The sequence below is a fragment of the Chlamydotis macqueenii genome, chromosome 15 (genome assembly GCF_036417535.1).
Source record: "Chlamydotis macqueenii isolate bChlMac1 chromosome 15, bChlMac1.mat, whole genome shotgun sequence".
NCBI lineage: Eukaryota > Metazoa > Chordata > Aves > Otidiformes > Otididae > Chlamydotis > Chlamydotis macqueenii.
Genome location: NC_141570.1, coordinates 5186178 through 5201998, shown reverse-complemented (window position 1 = coordinate 5201998; position 15821 = coordinate 5186178). Strand labels below are relative to the sequence as shown.

At 43.5% G+C, this 15821-nt stretch overlaps 1 protein-coding gene across 2 annotated transcripts in view; it reads right to left on the bottom strand.

The window, feature by feature from the left end:
• TTYH3 (tweety family member 3) overlaps window positions 1–15821 on the bottom strand; it is a 79989-nt gene that overhangs the window by 5821 nt on the left and 58347 nt on the right. Inside the window, exons 8-13 of one of the 2 annotated variants that reach the window (XM_086759786.1) lie at window positions 13216–13271; window positions 11879–11971; window positions 11668–11760; window positions 10760–10896; window positions 8591–8767; window positions 7590–7665 (exon numbers count right to left, since the gene is read on the bottom strand). In XM_086759786.1, the coding sequence (XP_086615912.1) occupies window positions 7590–7665; window positions 8591–8767; window positions 10760–10896; window positions 11668–11760; window positions 11879–11971; window positions 13216–13271 (632 nt within the window). The remainder of the gene's footprint in view (window positions 1–7589; window positions 7666–8590; window positions 8768–10759; window positions 10897–11667; window positions 11761–11878; window positions 11972–13215; window positions 13272–15821) is intronic. The other variant, XM_086759787.1, reaches the window with a different exon arrangement.

Genomic DNA, 15821 nt, shown 5'->3' with positions numbered 1-15821 from the left:
ATGGTCTATATTTACAGCAAGTGTATCAAGGAGCTGCTGCTGGCTTGGTCTGACAAGGAAAGTTTCACAAGCCATTGCAGAGTCAAGTCTGAGTAAAATACTGTCAGCCTGCTGCAAGGATGCTGGAAGATGGGCTAATGATTTGTTCAAGCTCTCTATAGAGAAGGAAATTCAATAGTCATTGAGTCGAAATATGGCATGCTTCACTTGGGAAAGAGAGGGAAATAGAAATGATGCAGATGTAAAAACCCACCTCACATCTTCATCCTCTCTTAGTCATGTTGTTGCTTTCAACCATGCCAGAAAAGGAGGTTGAAGGAAAAAAAAAAAAAATGGAGGTACACTGCATTTTTACATTGCATTTTACAGCAATGAGGGCATCAGAAAATTACATGCATCACAGAGGGGCAGTATGAGAGAAAAGTGTGGAAGAATGAATCTCTGAACAATTTACACCCAAGAAAGAACAGACCCTGTCAGCCTGGAAACAGGCTACCATCAAACAAGATGATATTAGCTAACAGTTATCAGATGGGTAATAATCCACTCTCGCTTGGGATCCAACCTGCATACCATGCAGCAGTAGACAAGACTCCAGCTTGGGGGAAGGGGGGGAGGGGGTAAGAAGAGAAAATCAGAAAGACAAGAGGTTGTTTTGGTTTGAGGTGGTGGTTTTTTTCTTATTTTCTTTTTAATTTTAAGCAAGGTAATCCAAAACAGCTCTCAGAAGCTACTGAAGTTAATGTATGTCATTCATACGCCATTTGAATAATGAGCTGAAAAGCATGTAAATAATACCCAGCAGTAAGAATAAGAGACTTTGCCTCTTCATGCCAATGTGTTCAATGCCTTCATCCTGACCACATTACTGGTTCTGGGATTCTGCTACCACGAAACTAACAACCAAGCAATAAGAACAAGACTTTTTTTTTTTTTTTTTTTTAATACCAGCTGGAGCTTGAATAATTCTTTAATACCCACATCTTACTTCTCAAGAGTGCTCTTCAGCATACCGACTTTTTATCACCTTTAAAACTGAACCACATAAAATAGCCAGTTAAGCTGGCAAAGAGACAACTGAAAGGCATTTCCACGCCAGGAGGTACAATTTATCTTGCCTACTGCGAAAGAACATTATGAGGCATCTTCAGGCTCTCAAAAGCTCAGCTATCCGAAGAGGTTTTCAGAGTATTAACAGTATTTTATCAGTTTTCGCTGACAGACTAACCTGGGCTGAACCTCTGCACAACAGAAGACAGGAACTGCTCCTTTGGCAGAGTTGACCCCATCGGCACAAGATGAAGACACCTGTGGCTTATTTGCATACTCATTTTTAGTGTCTTCCAAAACTGGAAAAACTGTCTGCAGAACATGGATCTTAATATAAAACTCTGGCCCAGAAATGGCATCTATATTTAGAAGACAAAGGGTACATCTGTTCTCTCTCTTTTTAAGATGTATTTCTTGTCAGTCAGAAGGAAAAAGGTAGACAATACCAAGCTGAGCCAGTTTAAGGACTATATTCTATACCATTTATTAAATGTGATTACTGCTTCAGAAATAAAGTTTAGGCATTATTAAAACATACAAGACAAACCCAATGGGCTTGGAGAGGCTTAGAAGTCAAAGAACTTTCTCACAGAGTAAGTAGGTCACGTTTCAGGTAGTGCAATGCTGAAATAATCATCCAAGTAACATGGCAAGAAATGGGTCTTAAAAATAAAAATGCCTTTGCTCACTTTCCATTTGCATTCTCTGTCTGACATGTGATAGGAAATGAGTATGAACAGAGAACTTCCAGGTGCTAAGGTTTTGTAAGAAGCGTTTAGAAAAAAAAAAATCTCAGATCATGGAAGGTTATCATGCATCCTCCTGGACAAGTCATATAGGTTCAGCACAAAACATGCAACATCAACCTTCTTTCAAGTATTAAAATCAAGAAAGGTCACTTGATGAACTGCACTTCAAGGATGTACAAAAGTACATCCATCACAGAGGGAGAAGTCAAAGAGAATTCACTTTTTCCTCCACCAAGAAAACATCCCAAAGTTGTTGAAGTGTCACTAAAACAAAGTAATCAGGAACATGAGATTTAGACAGTTGAGCAGAGGGCATTTTACGTTCAAACCTACCTGCAATCCAACACAAGGGAAAAACCAAGACTCAACGTAGTCAGAGTTAGGGCTGATGTTCTCTCCTTAACTCAGGATTTTTGTGCCTTTGTACCTTTTCCCATTACATTTTGAACCAGTTACTCCTCCTGTTAAGGTGTATTTTTAATGACCATTACAAGTATGAGTGAAACCTGGAAGTGGAGAGCTAACATTTCACTGTACACCTCTCATAACCAGCACAGCTCTATCAGCGTGTACCGGATCTTCAGCCACTGCAATAGACTCTGTGTACAAATGCTCCACATGCTGTTGTTAGTAGTCCCTCATGCAAGTCCTGCAGTGCATCCTCTGCTAGAAAGCAGAGGAAAAATGCTGTGGAATACACAGATCCCAAAATTTGGACTGGTCAGCAGATGAACATGTATCAGCAGACATTTGCCAGTCACATAGATAATAACCAAACTATATTATCCATAGTTAAAATAACTAAGTCTTTAGCTCCTTTAAAAAGTGATTTGAAAGACTTAAAGCCTGAGCACACTTCAGAGCTAAGGAGGTCTTGGGCCGTACTCTGAAGTAACCTGGGTACAGTGCTATAAGGTGTACAGTTGCATTTAGTTTCCTTTAAAGAGGAGCTTTCATAGAAGGTTAAAGAACTTGTACAATGCAGCCATTCTTCCAGTACTCCTGCTGGAAGCACCCACGTGCCTATGCACCCTCATTTACCCTTTCAAAAACAGCACGGAGGACAAGTTTCAACCCATACCTTCACCACGCTGTCAGCTACCCTAAAAAAGTACCTAAGAGACTTCTTGTTACCATTTCTCCTGGTAGCTTGTGCTATTTAACACAGCACACTCCTCAGTCACTTACCAGTCAGCTAGGACAAACAAAGCAGATTGCACACACGTTTATTTTTGTATTTCTCCAAAGGGAGAAAAAAAAAAAAAAGTCTCTCCTTCACATTCAGCCTGTTGAGGATAGAAACTTTCATAGGTATGGTTTGCCAGCACATACTAGTTAGGTGCTTAACACGTATAGCCTGTGTACAAAGGAATCATTGGTCACAAAGAAAAAATAATAATGGGACTAATCAGTTAATTGCAGAGACCATAAAATCTACCAGCTCCTGTGAACTGTGCAGACTGTGAGTACTTCACAGCTAACTGAGCTATGCTGGAATACCACTTACCGTATGAAACCATAACTCTGAGTATGGAGTTTACTATTTGTGGTTAAAAAACCCACACGTATCTCTCTCCAGCTACCCTGACTTTGATTTCCCACCAGAGCTATTCAGGTAATCCAACAAAGACCAAAGCTTTTGCATTCAAGACCTTGAAGGTGGATCTCAAAGAGCTAGAGCACAGTAAGCACACAGGGTTTGGTGTCATTATGTATGGGAGGTACAAGATGCAGGGAAACAGCCAATTCCAGCCAATAGGTTCTGAATTCAAAGGGACTTAAGTTTTCCAACTCAAAAGAAAAGAGCTTCTGTTTGTTTTTAAAGTCTTAAGAAGAATGCAATGCCTTTTTCTTAGCCCTGCAGACCGCCACATTAAACTCTGGGTGTGACCTTCGGTAAACAGAGGACAGTGCAGACTGAGATTAGGTCCTGTTTCAGCCCAGAGGAAATTTCAAGTCCAGAATGAAGACACTAGAATTCCCCCCCACCAAAAACATATTTTATTTCATGGAATAGACTTCATCACTACAATACCACCTGCAGGAACCAAAAAGCAGAACAAGCACCAGCAGCTGATGCCCAAGAGTAAGCCTGAAGAAAGCTGGGATCCTTTCAAGGGTGCTAGCACCATGCTTCAAGACAAGTTTATTTGCATTCATGCACCCTGGCAGAGGGCATCAAGACACCCCATCTCAGACAGCACCCTTCCCAGCACGTCACAAGGCAGGCAGACAAAAACAGCAAGAGGCAGCAAGAACGCAGATCAAGCAGCAACATGACGGAAAGGAATCCAATGCAAGGCTGACAGAAGTCCCAACAAGAATGGCAGAATCAGAGGAACAGCAGCTTTATGGACATGTATTTCTCAGAACAGAATGTGAGGTACGGGTCATTGACTGCATGAGCCAAAAGCCACAGGCCCTCTGTTCCACCTGGAACCAACACCTCCCAGTTCCTGTGTGGCTGTAGCTCCCTTGAAGGAGCACACTGTCCTTCGCGAGTATGAGGAGCCTGGGAGCTCTAATTATACCCTGTACTCAACCAAGCTAAAAACTACAAGGCCCAATGCAGACCACCTACTCTTTCTGTAGGCACGTGGCTTTGTCGTGGACTGTGAGGGAAGAAATGCTGGCTATCTTGGAGAACATCAGCAACTATAGCCCATTAAGAATTCAGACAGTGAAATGGTACTACGAGGGCCCTGTTCGCAGAGCCTGTGGCACATGGATGGGACGATTTGGACACACACAGAACAAACAAAACAGTAAAAGGTTTGGAAACAGAATGAAATAGATCTAGTGCTTATGTCTGGGCCCTTATGGAAGTTGTTTTTTTTTTTTTTTAAACTTACTCCTTTCTGATTTTAAATACAAAGATAAAAGGAGAAGCTGCACAGGCAGTGAAGTAACTCTTCAGAACACACTACCATTACCAGTTACAATCTTTCAACAAATTAAAAATCCCACTGAGGAGCTTAAGGCATGTGGCAGATAGGGATGGCTGGTTGCTGGCACGTGCTGTTACGGCCAGTCAAGACAAACAGAACAGCAGCAGGGCTCAAGGGAAGCCAAAAGGTTGAATTCAGACAACCAGTTCCAAATGAAAAGCTGCCAGAACGGTTCTTGTTACTTCTAGAAAAGGGCTTCTTGTGATGGGAGAACTTCTCTTCTACATATGAAGTGCAAGGCTAGTTTTACATTCCAGCAGCACTCTGTACTAAGCATTCAAGTTGTTCTCAAGTGTGGACTCTGAGTTGAAGCTGCTGTGAGTTAACCTTTGTGAGGCATGGGTGCCTGTAACCCTCACAAGGTGCACCAGAAGCCTTTCCAAGGTTGATACTGCTCCTTGAGTCTGCACCAGAGAAAAACTCATTTTTATTTTAACCCTTGGCAGGGGGGAATGGGGTGGGAGGTGCAGAGGAAAGGAATGTGAAGAAATAAAAGGCATTGGCCTGGGATAAACAGTGCAGGGATGAAGGGAGTGGTTGGGAGCAGAGGAGGGGTTGAGCAAGAAGGACCTTTTTTCCAGTACCTGTTCCATTTGCGGGCGCTGTTACCAGTATGTCCGTGCACTGTCCGAGGGCTTAAGCTGCCAGCTCATATGGCTGCTACTGTCCATGGCAGCCAAATACAACTGTGATGACGCAAGAAAGAGAGAGAAAAAGAGAGTGCAGCCTCAACGTGCATGAAAAACACAGTGCAAGCAAGTGAAACCCTGTGGTGTGTGTCAGTGACAAGGTGGGCTCTACAATCCTATGGGAATAGCCCTGTGTCAAGAAGGAGAAAACAGAAGGAATGAGAGAAGGGAAAACAAACAAACAAACAAAAAGCCAGGAAAAGTAATGGACAAACAATGCAGCAGGATCATCACATCTTAGTTTTCACCATCTGTTCCCAGAAAGTTAAATGGAATATATCCGCTCCACGGACATAAACTATTAGGATGGTCATGCCCCTCTCGTCCCTCCCAAAAAGAGGTAGGGACACGTGCATTGGTATTTCCTTTTCATCTCTTTCTTCCCAGAGATTATTTGCTACGAAAAGTTACAATTTCTTCTGCCTCAGTATGGTCTCAGCCACCTGCTATGGAGAGCTGCAAAAATCCCAGAACAGACCCTCTTCTTGCTGCCTGCCAATACGACAGTAGGCAGGATTTTTCTTCTCTCCACCTCCCATCTACTACGTCCCTCCAGAAATCACATTTATCCTATAGCCTGTTCCTCGCCTTGTCTAGGGAGAAGCTCCCTTTGTCTATAGGTGCAGCGTCGCACTTTCTTCATCCCCCAGCTCCTGCACTTCCCTGTAGCCCACACTGATGGCTGTCAAGTCAAGCTACTCTGAAAAAAAAAAAAAAAAAAACAAAACAAAAAAAAACCAACTCATCTTTATCTACCCTCAGACACCAGCCTACAGCAGCAGGACTCTGATACACCCCCAAGGTATTAACGAAAACAGCTACTGAAGAACCAGGGAACTTCTTGCATAACTAAAGGCCCTGTGGAAAGGAGTGTGCTTTCCCTAAAGAGCTGTAGGGGAAGGGGAAGCAGGACCTTGGTCTACAGACACTGAATGAATAAATGCCTTGGCAGTACCAGAGGGACAGTGCCCTTGCTACAACAGGAAACGCCAGTGGTAAAGCATTTGCCACACTGTACTGTGCGCAACACATCAGTATTTCTTCTGAGGACAATCTTGTTGCTGAGAGCAGATAACGCTACCAGAGCTTGCGATCAGAGTACCACTAGGAATCAGGAACAACTCTTTGTGAAGGTTGAAAGAGGTCTGGTCAAGTACAGAGACAAGGATCAACTCTCCACTTCTCCACTCTCTACAGCAAGATGAACTGGTCCTTTTAAAAGGAAAACACGAATGTGATGTCCTCTCTTCCACCACAACTCCTACTCCTTCATCTTCTAACCTCGTCTTCCTCCCCTTCCCATGAATTTGAACCATGCACCACAGAGTGTATTTTCTTTACCTATACCAGAAGACTGGTTTATTATTAGGTGTACTACCACTAATCCTCTGCAATCACACCACCAAGTTAGTGAGCACTGCGATGGCATGTTCTCCAAGTTCTCGTGCAAGTAAGGCTTACAGGATCCAGTGAAGGAGGGCAAGATTCATCTGGTTCTTACACAGACATGAAGGTAAGCCCATGTTTTATCCAGCATACAGAAATGGCTATCAGGTCACTCCAAATACCAAAACCTTCCATGAAAGTTTGTTTTTTCCTCCATAGGAAATTAAATACAAAAATAGATTCTAAAGAAAGTAAACAGTTGTGAAACAAAGATTTTTTTTTTAAAAAAAAAAAAAAATCTCAACAAAAAAAAATAATACAGGTTTCATCCTACCATCTCTTCAGGACAGATTAAGGAGAGAGATTCAGCAATAACTCTGAATTTACTGTTTTAACAGTAAGTTTCTTTTTACAGTTGAGGAACCAATGCCACAAATAGCAAATACACTGCATGCAAGTGAATCATCCTGCTCAAGTCACCCACCAAGATACTCATGCACTTCAGTGGTGGCAGGACTGGGCCCATAGGATTACCAGTGTTAACAGAATGAGTTTCATTCTTTTGATGCGTAAGTGTCCAAAGTAGCATAGCAGGGTTTTATTCTCCAGGGCAGGTGAGATATGGCTTGTCTATTCGAATTGCTGCCATTTATGGGCCAGATTCTGTGTTTGGCTGTACAATCAGCTCCCTCCAGAGCATACAGGAGTGGTAAACGTGTAATCCCCAAAGTTGCTGAAGCAGAGAGGAGCAGTAAAGAGAGACTTACTGAGGGAGGTGGGGACTCCCGGCCAATGAGCGGGGTATTCTCGCAACGGGGGTTCTGGAAATTTGCATTCTGGCTCCTAGGAAAGGAAGACACACATGGTAACAGGGGGTACAGGCCATGCTTCTCTGGGAAAGGTCTTTGATGGTGACATGGGACAGAGCATACGCATCCCCAGAACTACTGTATTAGGTCAGTCTCCCTCAAAGCTTTTCTTACAGGCCAGGTGGATCCCCTTTTTCAGATAAGGGCACAAAACTAGCATTATTTTCCTCAGATTAAGCACTATCTTTACACTCTTACTCAGAAGGGCCCACACTGAATCATGTCAAGTGATTTAAAAATAGGTCTGTGTGAAAATCTGCCTCTCTGCAGCGCAAGAACTGCCAAGCTGCAGAAGCAGAGATAAAATGAGGACAAAGTCTAAAGGGAAGAGCAAAATGATGTGCCAGTCCAAAAAAAAAAAAGGTCCTGAAGGCAGTCCAAGTGTGATCAGGATTAGGCACTTCTGGAGAAAGCTCTGAAGATCCCACATGGACTAGGTGGATTTGGACTGCAACAGAGGTGACTGCAAATATTGTGGAAGGACAGAGTCTGCAGGTTTTGTCTTGGCTCTCAGTCTGCTTACAGTCTTCTGGCAAGACTGCTCTGTCTGAAGGATTAAGTCTTCTGGTGATCAGTATCACCATGTAATAAAGAGCCTAGACAATATTTTCCTACTTCTTTTCTCTAGACAAATTTCTAAGTCCTGCAGGACAAAGCTGTTCACATTTTTGGAGCATGTTGCCTAATACAACTCTTTCTACTGCAGCACTTCTAAGCTATTCCCTTCTCCCAGGAGATGACAATCAGAAAACATGCCTTTTGACACTCTGGACAAAAATCCTTCATCACCTTCTACTACTTGGTTGAAAGTGCCAGCCTTGCAACGCTTGGTGACATCAGAAAACCAGAGTGAAGCAACTGCACAAGCCGTAACACAGCCCTCTTGTCAGGGTACTCACATGTACTCTGTGACGGGAGCATTGCTGACTGTGTGTGCTGCTGCTGGAATGCTGGTCTCACTGCCATAACTACTCCCACAGCTATAGAGGCTGGGCATGTGGACTCTGTAAAGATTATCGTGTGTTTGTCTACTCCCTTGAGCAGCTGATTCTTCGTCCCCATCATCATCTGAGCTTCTGCAAGAAGGAGAAAAAGTTCCTCCTAGAACCTTACAATTCCCCCACAGGTGGAGTTTGCAGGAAACCATGGTAATCCTAGGAACCTCCCAACCATCTTCCACACCTCCACATTTATACCCATTTGGGATGCCTCAGAGTGGCAGTGTCAAACACAGCCTACACCACAGTGACTCAGACCTCCCACTGATACCATCTGGACTTTCACGCTGCGTGATCCCCTACAGTCTTCTCTCAGGGCTTGGCAGACAGCACAGTCCTGCAACTGTCCAGTCATAGAACCAAAGGATGGACACACACCCTGAAACACACAGCACTTAAAAAAAAAAAAAAAAAAGAGGCAGTGAGGACGTAGTGTCACGCACCTCACAGAAAGCATCCTTCAAAACTGCAATCTGTGTTCTTCCATTTCTTGTAGCCATGCCCAAGGAGCTTTTAAAGATATGTCTCTGTAGACTTCCCTCAACTCCCATTCTGATTACAAAGGGTCTGCTTCAGCTTCTAGCAAAACCTCAGAAGTCTTTACAGAGACTAAGTTGCAACATTTGTGTCTAAATGCTTTATTCTCTCAAAAATGCCAGGATTTTATATCAATTTTAGTACAGAGTAGAGCTGTTTGCCAGCTGGTTCCTTCCCCGCTTCCCATGGTATTCTCTTGTCTCTCGGATGCAATAGACACTACTATTTTATCTCCCTAACTAGGAGATGAAGCATCAAAGTTTGAAATACATTTTAGTGACACTTGAAGGTTCTACAGGAAGCACTTTGTTACAGCATGGACATTGCTAGAACATCCCAAACATCACCTGCAGCTCCTCTACCACAAGGTGGCACTGAAGATTTAGTCAGGGAATTGCAGCCTGCACAGTCTCTTACAGGCAATAAATTGTGACATCCCCCACCTCCCCGAGGGATGCAGAGGAAGAAATGGCGCTTCAGAAAATGCACGAGGGAATCCTTCAGCTCACTGGGGTGAGGCTCACTGAGCCTTGCTGGGGTTGGCAGGGCAGGCAGCAGCCCATGTGGAAAGCAGCACAAGAGATACCACTGTGTAAACCTTTCTCCTTCAAAGGAGCAGACTATCATTCTCTTCTTGATAATGGCTCTGCAAGCTGCATGGAGAAGAGGTAAGGAAGCCAGCTATTTTCTTAAGTGCTATTCTGATGCATTTCCCAAGGCTTTCTCCATGGGCACTGCAGGCCTGGCAGGCTCCGGCTTCCTGCTATTGTTTAGGATGTTCCATTTTACTTTGACCCTTGAGCCTGGGCTTAGACCACAAAAATCATATTTCAGGACCACAGAAGAGAATTTGCTGCACAGTCTACTGCTCTTCTGCAAGAACAGAAAACTCAAAGCTATTTTAATAGCTACATGTGGTAAAGCAGGCAGTCAGTGAAGCCCTGCAAAGGTTTGCTCAAGACTCACTGATCAGCCTGGGTACCATCATCAATACTGGTTCCAAACTATTGTGCTGTTAGATGATTGCCACCGGTTTGCAATTACCTCATCTGCCCATGCTTTTGCCAACGAGACAGCTCACAGTTTGTGTTAGCTCTGCCCCAAGCCAGTTGCCCCAGTGTGAGCAAAGCCAAGAAAGGCAAGTGTGAACTCCTTCTCCTTCCAGTTCTCTTCCCCGTACTATAACAAACGCCTCAAAGCAACGCAAGACAATAGGTACTTTACAGAGATGGCACATACTTCAAGCATTACCTCTCTCTACAGCTATAATCACTTCTGACTTGACTCATAGTCCTACAGTGTCCTGAATACTCTGCACACATAGTATTCCAGTGAAATAAGGTTCAGATGTAAAAATTAACCACAGTCTGAGCAAAAGCTAACAGGGTTTTTCTGTTGGACCTGTGCTTATAAAGCTTCATCCCTCGTACTCCTGGAATCACATGGGAAAGGGCTCCATGGGCACAGGTCCAACAGCCAGTTTTCACTAGGAAAGAGCTCTACAGCGCTACAGGATCTAAACCCTCTCTATACCTCTTTTGCTGCCAAGTGTGTGGGACGCTGCACACAATGGAACTGAACATGAGGGCTGTGACAAAGGAGAAGAGAACCAGGTAGATGAGGCCTTCCACTCCATCATAGCAAAAGCCCGTCAAAGCCTGGACGTAATCCTGGAGAGAGAAATGAGCAGAGTTTTTTTGATCACTAGGCAGTTAACAGTGAGCTCTAACTCAAAAGCCCTTCCCCTGAACTACGTTAGCTGAAAAAGAACTTAAGAGATGGTAGTCCCTTTTCCAGAGCATATTTCTATTTTAATTTCAAGGACCTCAAGTGTTTTTCATAACTGATCTAACCCTTATTTCCCCTCACAAAGCCCAGCTTGGATTTAGACATGGAAATATTTTCAACTCCACACAATAAGACTTTGGAAAAGAAAAAAAAAAAAAAAAAAAAAAAGGTCAACTTTGCCACCCAAACTTAATATACCACATTTTTCATTAAGCCTCTCAGCTCCCTCACTATGTCCCATTGCCCAAGAACACAAGCATGGGCTATCCGTTTCTCTGCCTTCAGAGATGTACATAGGGCAACAGTTCCGCAATGCTATATTCCACTCCACTGGAAAGGCAACAAGCTCTGTGCTACAGAGAAAGAAAAAAAAAAAAAAAAAAAAAAAAAAAAATCAAACCTGAAGGCCCTTGAAACCTTAGGGCTGCATCTTGTAGATGTATAAAGGCATATTATCTAGTTTCCTATGTTGATCTTTACATAGAAAGCTAACTTGATCCGAATACCCATTCTCCTTTCTGTTGCAATTGGTAAAAGCTGTTGTAAATGGTTTTGGCACACCAGAGATCTGAAACTCCAAAATAATCAGAATGCTACAGGTTCTACATCCCCTTTGTTCTCTCTTAGCTCAAGTCTAGTTACTGAGTACTCACCAAATGCAGACTCCGACAGTCTACTAAAGCTGTCAGTTGCTGCAAGTTGATCTCTGTTGAATTTAAAATCTCCTGGATCCGAGTAAGATAGTCCTGTAAGCAACAAGCTAATGATTACAGCAAGGAAATGGCTTAGCAGGAGCCGATCTTGGGCTTTGCACAAGGGTAAGGGAAGCCAGAAAGCACAGGGAGAGCAAACTTGAGGAGTTACCTTGGAGGTGGGGTGCTCTCTGCTTGCTGACCTCATTAGTTCCATAACATCATCCTGCATTTCCACCAGAGCCTTGTGACTTCCTGACAGCTTCTGCTCAACACAAAACACGCAATGTTTCAGCAATTCAGGCCACATGAACCAACAGAACTCCTGGAAAACAAGACTTAAATCCTGCTCCCAAATACTGAAGCATCATCTGTATGAATGGTACAAGTTAAGGACGTCTCAACTGACATGGGTGCAGTTGTGATAGGGTTAAGTTTGACTCTTGCCAAGCTGGAAGAAGTACAGACAGAAAGATGATGGGAGGGGAAGAACCAAAAGAGAAAAAACCCTGAAACACACACACACACAAAAAACATATGCACACCTGGGGCCAGCTCCAGGATAGAAGGGAAGGAGAAAGGAAAGACACAAAGCACTCTTGTTCTCACCACAGAGCACAGCTGGGTTTTTCAACTAAATTAGATGGCTGAGAAAGACTAATGTTAACACTAGAAGTTGTCTGTATTGAGGTGCAGCTTTCATATCCCATTAAAGCATCCATGGGAATTTCACATGCAATAGCATGTCACAGAGTACACCGAGTGACCAGAAACGCAACAGATGGCAATGGTGCATCATACCGCAGCTTGAAGTGTTCTTACCCCACCCTTTAAAAACAGAGGAAGACAAGACTTAAAAAAACCTAAATATAAATGGTGAAGCAGCTGGTGTCTGCCAAATGGTGGGTGGTGTGGGTTCATTCTGGCCTCTGATACATAAGACAAAGTTTGGGATGGGCCCAGGTGCTGTTCCTCAGCCCCCACAAAAGAATAATGACTCACATTTATACTTTAGGATACAAACCCTTCAACATCTGAAGGGATTTCAGAGGCGTATGTGAAAATCACTCCCTCACCCACAGAAGTGGCTGCATTTTGGGAGTGGAGTGTTGCCACTATTTAATCTAAAAGAATCTGCGAGAAGAGATTCAAAGTAGGAAGTATGTAGTTTCCCCACCCTGGCATTAACTGTGGGTGCTGCCCTTAGAAGAGCGCCATATAAACAGAGCTACCATGAACAAAGCCATGGTCCTCACCACATCACACATGTGCCCCTCTGAGAGGGCATCCTGCACCTGAAGCGATGCAAGTAGTGATGAATTTGGAAAAAAATGCTCAGTAAATCACAGTGCCACTTCTTGCACAGCTGCAAAGTAGTTACTAAAGCTTTACCAACAGGTGGAGCACTCTAAAGCAAACGCCTTGCAACATGTTGGCATCAAAAGCCCTTAACCAATGACCTGCAGGAGGCTGAGAAGGGGTGAAGGGAGCTAGGATGCTCACACTCACCTGCTGGAAAGGGTTGGGGTATGCAGGACCACAGGTCATGTAATAGCGAAGAGTATCTACAAAGACAAAAGAAGAGAAAGTCATGCTAGATGCATTGTTCCAGCTTTGCAGTGTTTTATGATAGCCACAAGGGAGGTGTTAAGTTCTGAAAGCAATACACAAAATGAGAATGCAAAAGAAGGGGAAATACTTCCCTATCTCTGTGTAGGATTGCAGCACATGGATGGCACTAGAGAAAGGAATGTAACTTGCCTCTGGGGAGAAAAGGAAGGTTTGATTGTTTTGGATGGGGGGTTGATTTGTTTGTTTGGGTTTTTTTGTCGTGGTGGTGTTTTTTTTTTTTCCCCAAACAGTGAAAGGCACAGGGTTGCCCCACTTACATAGTTAGGTGAACTGTCAAAAAAGTTTTATTCAGAAGTCAGCACTATCCACAGCATAACCATAAGACAAGACCTTAGCCTAGAAGTTGTCCAACTGGATGTTTAATTTCTGCAGCTTCCAAGTGTCAGAACACCGTTCTGCGTTCACTGGAAGCAACTAGAGGTACCAACTGCTGCCTAAGGCACATAGCAAAGAGACAACCCAACTTTCAGCCAATTCTTTTCATCAGCCACAAAACATTAGCACAGGAGCAGTAGTAGTGGTGATGTAACTGCAGGCTGCTATCAAAAATACCTGTGGAAGCATACGATTGGGCCAAAGAGTGCAAATAAACATTACTACGCTACTACACAAAGCTGAATGTACTGCTTCTTAAGCATACAAGTTCAAGTGCTAAAAAAAAAAAAACCCAAACAAACACACAAACAATCTCTTCACAACTGGGGATTCTTCTATCACATTCAAAGAGAGACTGGTTTTAGTCACTGTTCTGCAGAAGAACATAAGAAAGCCCTCTTCATTCAAGAAAATTGTAGCTTTCAGTAATATTTTCTAAAAATGGTATCACTTTGAAAGCAAGCAAGGAAATGGATGGAAAACAAGTTCTTGTCTTTCTGACATGTACTAGGGATGAACAAGTAAATAGTCTGTTTTCCGATGGATGTCACTTGCATACAATTATTTTTAATTAGATGTTTTAATTAGTCTTTAACTAAAAGAGTGTGTCATTTGTTTTGCATCCTTCTTTTGATTTATGCAAAACCCAGTATTTTTGGTGTTGAGTCAATACTGCAGACTTGATCAGGAAAGAAAGCTCTTACCACATATTAGGATACCAGCAACACATCATCTGTTCAAGGCACCTCAGATCACTTGCTGGTAATACCCCAAAAGTCAGTCCTACTTCTGAGTAGCTCTACCAGTAATCACAGGACAGTGAAGACATACTCAAACTTCCAGATAAGACTATTACAGTGCTCTGCTACCAGCAGCATCCATTACGAGGTTTGAAGATATAGTTTCGTTTCTCCTTATTCGGATGTGTATGAAACCAGCCTGGTGCCCTCCTGAGCCCTATGTAATACTGTACCAACTGCCAGCACAGACAAGTTACAAACATCAGGCCTTCCTCTGCCATTCTCAATAACGCTATCGAGGGAGGGAGCTCTGAACGGCTTCATCATCCAAGTACCTTTAGATTATTTCTCAAACATTTACAGTTCCTCTTCAGAATAATAGAAGTGCATCAGCTCAGCAAAACCAAGGGTGAAGTTGGCTTGGTAAAGACAACAAAAGCCCCAGAACACACACACACTCTGCATTTCCCCCCCTGCTAGCATCCTTTTCTCCATTCCTCTTAATCTTCTGTCTGTGACTTTCACTAATGCGTATTCCAGACTGCAAAGGTATTCTAATCAGTCCCAGCTCAGAAATGGGTAAAATGCACAACCACAAGCGAGCAGAGCTGTGAAGGAAGCAGACTTGAGTGTATCCTGACTCTGCTGCGCTTTCCATAAATATTGGATGCACCTTTCGGCAAGCCAACACGCTGGAGACCAAGTGGTACAACACAGACTGCTAGCTCCTGCACGCTGGCAATGCAACCTGACAGCTGTTATTTATAATTCATTAGCCTACTCTGGGGCAGCTTCTGCCAGCTGTTCCATCTCCCCCCACCACTGACTCTCTCTCTGGGATGACTTACACCTCCCCAGCCAAGCCTCCAAACAGCAGTTAGCAAAATCCAGGCAGATAGGAGGGCAGCAAGAACTGCTGTGTGCGCCTTGCTTTGGGCAGACCACAAAAATGACTGTCCACAACCACGGAGCTCAGGAAAGGGCTGTGCCTCCCAGGCTCATAAATCACACTCAATGGCCACAGAAAAACGGATGAAAATGCACCTGTGCTGAGAGAACAGCATAGCAACAGCAATCCACAGCATCATGCATGGTGACCTAAAGGAGCTGCGATCTTGTCACCTATTTATTTCAAACCAACAAACCACTAGAAGTTTCTCTCGGGCTCCCCAGAGAAAATATCAAGTTTGAAACGCCTTTGTAGATGCATTAAGTTGCACGCCATACCGCTAAATATCCGGCTCTAGAAATGTTTCTTCAGGGCCTTCTGGATCACCCCCGGTGGGCAGATTACAGATGAGCGTTCCTGATATCATCATAGTTCACAGCTTGTAAGCCCAGGATCAGAGATTGCTAGTTACAAGCGAA